We start from the raw sequence: 8,145 nt of genomic DNA, 5'->3' as shown, positions 1-8,145 counted from the left end.
CCCAGACCAGCAGAACTTGATCACATGATGGATGCAATGATCATTGAAGCAAGAATGATGCTGCTGATGTGACAAATTTCCTTTAATCTGAAAATGTTTCTATTTGTTATTCTCAAATAGGAAACACATTAAACACTTATTTTGTAACGATTCCTAACATTTAGGAAACAACTTCCTCGTTTATGATTGCCCTCAGTGACTATGGAAAACAACGTAAACACCAACAAGGAAAGTCCTTCCCATTGGCCTAACCTTTGGGGGTCCAGCGCATAAAAGCCCCAGAACCGGAGGAGGCACCAGAATCTGACAACCTCACCTCCGGACAGGACCCGCCCACCCTCCACCCCTGACACCATGACCCACTCGTGCTGCTCCTCTTGCTGCCAGCCTACGTGCTGCAGGACCACCTGCTGCCGGACCACCTGCTGCCAGCCCAGCGGCTGTGGGTCCAGCGGCTGTGGGTCCAGCTGCTGCCAGCCTTGCTGCCGCCCAACTTGCTGTCAAACCACCTGCTGCCGGACCACCTGCTGCCGGCCCAGCTGCTGTGGGTCCAGCGGCTGTGGACACAACGGCGGTGGGTCTAGCGGCTGTGGCTCCAGCTGCTGCCAGCCTTGCTGCCGCCCAACTTGCTGTCACACCACCTGCTGCAGGACCACCTGCTGTAGGACCACTTGCTGCCAGCCCAGCTGCTGTGGGTGTAGCGGCTGTGGACACAACGGCGGTGGGTCTAGCGGCTGTGGGTCGAGCTGCTGCCAGCCTTGCTGCCGCCCAACTTGCTGTCATACCACCTGCTGCCAGCCCAGCTGTTGTGGGTCCAGCGGCTGTGGACAAAACTGCTGTGGGTCCCACTGCTGCCAGCCAGTTTGCTGTACCCCTGTGTACTGCACGAGAACCTGCTACCACCCCACCTGCTGCTGCCTGCCTGGGTGCCTAGCCCAGGGCTCTGGATCCTGCTGCCAGCCTTCTTGCTGCTGATTGCCTCACCAAGAACCACCATCTGACTTGCCACTTGGGAAATAGTCACTGCTCAACGTTGCAGAAAGCCAGCATGCAATACCCAATATCTCTGTTATTTATCTCTCTTTTTTACAAGCTTGTGAATCAGCTTGATAAAGTGTGGACTCCCTCTCCCTGATTCTCTTCTTCCATCCTCTTATGGGTCACCTGCCAGCTTCATGCATTCTGATCCTGTCATGAGGCCTGCTTTGAGTGCATAGTCAAGATCTTCATCCTGTCCCTCGAAGTACCTTAGAGAAACAAATCCTCATAAGTGACATACAGGTTTTTGCAACTATGGAAAGTCTACACTAATATGTTTTCTTTCTCAGTGTACTCTTGGTTCTTGTATGCTGCTTTCTTCCTGTCATGGTCTCTTTCAATGTCTCCTTAGATGCAGGGAGTCTCACTTATATTTCTTAATAAATCCTATACCATATGGCATCCCATATTGTCTTTGTTTTATTGTGCAGTGTTCCCAATATAGGGATTCATACATAGACTGCATATCACATACAGTGTCCGTTGGAGTCTGATTCAGGCCCCCACACATTTTAATCTCCATTTTCAGATGAATGTATTTCACAGGGGAATATCATATGTTGATATGGACAGACTTCTATCTCAGACTGCGTCTTATAATCTTGCTTAAGTGCACTTACATTCATAACTCCAGATGATTTAGAAAACACCTTGAGTGTTAAAACTAGCAAGATGTTCATTCGAGTGTCGTCTTTGACCATGGAAGCATTGTTCTCCTATATATGCAGGTGATGTCTGGAACTAAGTTGCAGACATCAGTGTCCTACAGATCAGCCTTCAGCAGCCAATGTGAGGGCAGCGGGACCTGCCTTTACAGCTCTTATGATCATAGGATCCTTTGTTGCCTTGGGTGCCGTCCAGCCCCTCAGCACTCCTCTGCATCACATACAGGTGAGGATGTGGCATCCTCATGAGAAAGAGACATAGCTGAACACACTTGTTTTTGGATTGTGGAAATCACATTTTTATATGACTCCTTGGGTCTTCAGGACCTAATTGCAGAGTACAAAGGTATGAGGTAATTTTCTGCCAAACATATTATGCTTCCCAACTATAAGGCAATTTGTCATCATGATCAAAATGTTACCCAGACAATTAAGGAAGGATGAATCAAGGACTGAGAGACCATGCAATGGGCATGTATGACTTTGAGTAATCCATGAGCTCTGAACCATCTAAGGGAACAGAACACCCTCCGTTATTTTGTGAAGCAACTATGAAGCATTTGAGGAAAATAAAGATGCCTATTGCAGTGGGGAGAAGAATGTGAGGAAGGAGAAAGAGAAAAAAAGGTGGGCATTCAAAGAAGTCATTTAGACAGAAGGCTGGTGCTTCTGTTCCTGAACTAATGGTGCTACCTCAGCACTCAGGAATGTGATTCTTGATTCAGGCTCTGAGAGGAATATGAGACTATGCCCTGGGTCACCTCCTGGGAGCAGTGGAGGGACCTCTGATGAGCTGTAAAGCCTCATGTCCAGGACACATGTCAATGTTGGAGACTAGGTATCCAGGATGCTCTGGAAGGACTGCTAAGACCAAACTTGCCTACTGCTGGTTCTTAAGAACTGGGTGTTTTCATGACCAGCTGAAGAACTGACATGACTCATGTTGCCTACTACTTGCTAGGTATTGACCAAATGCTTCATTTACATTAATTTTAATTCTTGAAGGAAATGTCACTGTAGGTTAAGTCTCCCATTGTATAGATCACGAAATTGAGACTGAGCAGGGTAAAGTAATGTCAGAGTTTGGTTTCTCCCAGAAGCTACTCTGAAGAAAAGATCCAGTGAATGTAGTTTCTTTGGGGAGGTCAGATCACACAGGAAGGAGTGTGAGACAATGACATGGAGAGGAGGCCAGTGTCACAGTTTTCAAATGAAGCTTAATCCTGAGAAATATATCAGAAATAATGTCAAACACCCATGTATGGATTCCCCTATTTCAGGAGCAAGAGACCTGAAGTTGCATAAGCCAAATCTCCAGAACAAGGGCTAAGTGTTTTCTCAGTGTGGCACCCACAGGCAGCATGACATTCTACTGTCATGAAAAGAGCCCTTAGACATAGAGATGCAGATCTGGTGTGTAGAAATTGTCCCAAACACACTAATATACAAGTTATAATGATGGCATATTCAAGACATCATCTGTAGTCTACAGTTTTCTTCCTTCACACCCAATATTTACTCTGAAGGATGGTGGACAGATACAATTTTTATAAGGAGAAGACAGAGGAGGAAAAGAGAAGAGGTAAAAGAGGAGGAGGAGGTAGGCAGGGAGAGAGGAAGGTAGAGTGAGAGAGAAAGAAGGAAGGAAAGAAGAAAGAAGGAAGGAAGAAGGAAGGAAGGAAGGAAGGAAGGAAGGAAGGATGGATGCTGTCATGTCACCTCATCCTGGTTTTCCCAAACTGCTCCAGTTATATCACTGAAAGTCCCATACCCTGGGAAAGACTTCATTTCTGGGTAAATCAGGACTACTGGTCATCCAGGAAGTATGTTAGTTGATGCTTTCTTAGTCTTAGTGTACTACTGTGGCTTCTATCTACCTGCTTGATTCTGCCTTGACATGTGGAAGAAATGACGTCAGACATCCTCCACTCGTGTCTTTGATTGAAGTTGGATACCAAGATGGACTAGGGGGCTACAAGAGACAGATGCCTGTGAAAATATTGAATCAGGCTTTTGTGAGGAAACAGACTTGGTCTCAGGCATGATTTTAATTCATCACTGTGAGCGCATCAACATCACACTCCTCACCTCAGAGATATTCCCAATCTACATGCAATGTAAGGACCAGCACTGGAAAAGACCACTGAACTGACCCACTAACCACATCCCAGGCTAGTGGGAACTATATCACATAATGAAATTATTGTAGCAAGAGTGTTGCTGCTGATGTGACCATCTTGCTTTCATCTGAAAATGTTTCCATGAGTTATTCTCAAATAGGAAACACATTAAGCATGTATTCTCTGAAGATCATAATAACATTTAGGGAATAGCTTCCTCTTTTATTATTCCCCAGTGAGTATTGAAAACAGCATGAACAACAGCAAGGTAAATCCTACTTATTGTTCTAACTCTGGGGGATCCAATGCATAAAAGCCGCAGATCAGGAGGAGGCACCAGAATCAGAGAAACTCACATCTGGACAGGACCTGCCCACCCTCCACCCCTGACACCATGACCTACTCGTGCTGCTCCTCTTGCTGCCAGCCTACGTGCTGCAGGACCACCTGCTGCCAGCCCACGTGCTGGGGGTCCAGCTGCTGCCAGCCTTGCTGCCGCCCAACTTGCTGTCAGACCACTTGCCATAGGACCACCTGCTGGCGTCCTTGTTGTGTGTCTAACTGCTGCCAGCCTTCCTGCCACTGACTGCCTCCTCACAAACCACTCTCCTCTGCACACAACCTTTGTTAACCATCTTTGCTCTGGAGAACAAATTCACTTCCTAGACTTTGCTGAGAACCAGCATACTATCACCTTAATTCCTGTTACTCATATGTCTGTTTGAGAACTTGTGAATCAGCTTGATAGAGTGCAGAGTACTTTCTCCAGTTCTCTTCCTCCTGTGTAGATGAATCATGTGCCACTATGGTGAATCCTCAATATGAAGCATTGGTCTCTGCTTTGACACTGAATCATGATCTTCATCTTCCCCCTCCATGTAACTCAAACAAATCTCATGAGTTTTTCTTAGGTTTCTGCAACTATCTTCATAATAATTATCTTATCATGTTTCATTTTAATGTATTTATGATTTATATAATCCACTTTATTCTTTCCATGATCACTTGGAATTTTCTTCATAGACACAGGAACTCTTTCCTATATTTCTTAATAAATCTGTGCCATTTTCATCCCAAGTTGTGTTTCATTTTACTGTGCAGCATTCCTGACATAGGGACCTATATACATATTGCATATCTCATGCATTGTCTATTCTGGGCCCTATGACAGCATCCCTCAAGTAAGATTTTCCATTTTTCAGAAGAGAAAATTTCACTGTGTGATGGTATGTAGGTAAAAATGAACAGATTCTAGTTAAAGAGTGGCTTTTCTGCTCCTATTCTAGGGCACATACATTTTTTTTTTTTAACATTTTTTTTTTTTTAATTTATTTTTGGGACAGAGAGAGACAGAGCATGAATGGGGGAGGGGCAGAGAGAGAGGGAGACACAGAATCGGAAACAGGCTCCAGGCTCCGAGCCATCAGCCCAGAGCCTGACGCGGGGCTCGAACTCACGGACCGCGAGATCGTGACCTGGCTGAAGTCGGACGCTTAACCGACTGCGCCACCCAGGCGCCCCTCAAGGGCACATACATTTACCTATCAGGACAAGTTGAGGTGAAACTGGGACTGAATACCAGCAAGGTATGCTTTTCAACTGATTCCTAACAATGGAAGGAATATTCCCTTATGTATGCAGATAATATTTGTGTTTACCAAGTTCTTCCCAAATCAGTGCCCGACACCTCAGTGTGCATCAATGAGCAGATGTTTCAGTCAACAAGCAGTGGCTGCCTTTAAGAGCCCTCATGCATTCAGGGAAATCTGTCTCAGGCTTGACCAGCCCCTTGGGTAATTCTTCTGCATCAAATAATTTTGAGCATCCATTGTGTCCTCATGAGAGAGAGACTCATTTATTGGATTTGTCCTTTGGTATCATGTAAATCAAATTCTTGTAAGGCTTCCTTCTCCTGAGTACCTTTTTAGAGCAAAAAAGAATTAAGTAATTCCCTGCAAAACACAGATCCTGTAGCATCCTTTAAACTTTAAACCAACTTGCTTCAATGTGGTATGGTTCATTTTCAGGAGGGATGTTATCCAATTAAGGGCTTGACATCAGTCTCTGCTGCTGAAAAACGGCACATTCAGCAGAGACAGTCATGGCAACAGAGAGCACATGCTGTTGGTTCTATGCAAAGCCTCTATTCATGCCAATGTGGCTACTCTGTTCATGGTTTCCTGTGTAAGTACTGGAGCATCTGAGGAGAGAAATGGGGCATTATCCCAGACTCATCCAGAGCCTCTCAAGAGATGGATACTCTCTGGTGGGCAGTGATTTGGGGACATAGAGAGGGAACACTTTATGTCCACACACCCAACTCTGTCTAGTGAGTCTCTAATCTTTCAACCTTGCTGCTTTCAGATCTCAGACCAAGCAATCAAGCTTTTTACCGCTTGCCAACAGGCCATGGACACCATTCCCTCAGTCCATTTTTCTTCAAACAAAATGCATAGCCATGTGTGCTGCTCACAGTTCTTTTCACTGGGAGTATATCCACTCTCCACTGCCTTTTCAGGCCAGAAATTGTTGATCTGTTGTAGTAAAAATTCTGTATGTGGCATAATAGCTGCTACCAAGGCTATCAGTTGATAAGATTCAAGGTATTCCATGATCATATGTCATATTACTTTAGGTTTCCACAGGAATCAAATGTGCTTGTAAACAAATCATGTACCCTTTAGTCATGTATCACTGAAGTCAGCACCAAACTCTGGATGTGATATTGTTTCTTGATAGTGCCTTGATCTGGAGGTTTAATTTATAAATTTGAGGTATAGTTTATGCTAAGTCATGGACACAAGGATAAATAAAGGAGGCAGAACCAAGGTTATTGAGGGAAAGAAAGATACATTCTATGTTATTAAGGATTTTGAATAAGATTTATTTCTGCTGTATTCCTTGAAAACATAAGAATTGTGATCTCTTATAGAGATATCTGCCTAAATACTGGCTGACATAATAAAGGAAAGGAAAAAGGGGCGACTGGGTGGCTCAGTTGATTAAGCGTCCAACTTCCACTCAGGTCATGATCTCATGGCCTGTGGGTTCAAGCCCCGCATTGGGCTCTGTGCTGACAGCTCAGAGCCTGGAACTGCTTCAGATTCTGTGTCTCCCTCTCTCTGCCCCTCCACCGCTCAACTCTGTCTCTCTCTCTCTCTCAAAAACAAATAAACATTAAAAAATGTTTAAAAAATAAAGGAGGGGAAAAAGAGAAAGAAATGATTCCAGACTAATCCATGGTGGACATACTATTTAAGGTGGAAGTGGGAAAAAGAAAGATACATAAAGGACAGATGACACAAAATACAGGAGAAACTTTCATAAAGGGGCATAAACATAGTCTATATTTTCCCCAAAACACGTAGCTAGTGAGTAGCAGAACCGGAATTTGAATACTCTTCTATATGATTCTAATTTTCATAATCAAGATCTATCATCTTTTCTTCCATGATAAAGAACTTACAGTTGAAGATAAAATTGGAGATGAATAGTTGCATAATTGTCGAGGGATCTTAGTACAGCAAATGGATAATGCAAACTAGAAGCATCTTACAAGTGACATGACAAAAGCAGGCTCCTTAATGGGGTGGGGGTGGAAGCTAGAAGCTCTACAGAATTTTTTCCTGTTTCTGTCCAGAAGTTTTGTAGTTTGGGGCTTTAAATTTATGTCTACAACCCATTTGAATAGGCTTTTGTATAGGATACAAATTACAGGTTGAAATTCTTTTTTTTTTTTTTCCGTGGATGTTAAATTGTTCCAGCACCATTTGTTTAAAAGATCACACTTGCTCTGCATATTAACTTGGCACCTTTCTTCAAAAATCAATGCATAGTAAGTGTGTGTCTCTTTCTGGACTCTCAATTGGGTTCCACTGATTTATATCTTTATGATTTCATCTGTACCCCACAGAAAAGCTTTGTTTTTGAAGCCAAGATGGTTTTGATGTTCATGCAATTTCCTACAAGTTACATTATTCAACACTGATTTCCTCAGCTCTAATATGGGGGGCAATAATACCCATTTTTCAGGATTGTGTGAGAATGAAAGATAGTGCAGATAAAGCATCTATCTCAGTAGCCAGTGTGTGGTAGGCCCTCAGGAAATGTTACTAATTCTTCCCATCCATTCTCCACATTGTAAAGTTTAGTAATCTGGCAAAATATTCAATACACCCTCTAGGAAGATCACACCCTCTGTCACATCTAGTGTGTTAACTAATCCAAAGAATTTTTATATCTCTTAAGAAGATGGTCATAATTAAAATTGCTTATTTTCTGTACAGAGCCATATTAACCCTCGTACTGCTGGGTGCCTTAGC

The 8,145-nt window shown here is 43.5% G+C and overlaps 1 protein-coding gene across 1 annotated transcript; it reads left to right on the top strand.

Moving 5' to 3' along the window:
* Positions 1 to 319: 319 nt before the first annotated feature.
* LOC132676695 (uncharacterized) lies at positions 320 to 1,440 on the top strand. Its single transcript, XM_060628727.3, has one exon. The coding sequence runs from the start codon at positions 355 to 357 to the stop codon at positions 973 to 975; it is 621 nt and encodes a 206-aa protein (XP_060484710.2). The 5' UTR covers positions 320 to 354; the 3' UTR covers positions 976 to 1,440.
* The last annotated feature ends 6,705 nt before the right edge of the window (positions 1,441 to 8,145 follow it).

Source organism: Panthera onca, chromosome E1, assembly GCF_046562875.1.
Source record: "Panthera onca isolate mPanOnc1 chromosome E1, mPanOnc1 haplotype 2, whole genome shotgun sequence".
NCBI lineage: Eukaryota > Metazoa > Chordata > Mammalia > Carnivora > Felidae > Panthera > Panthera onca.
Note: the sequence above shows the minus strand (reverse complement) of the source record. Positions and strands in the feature narration are given on the sequence as shown.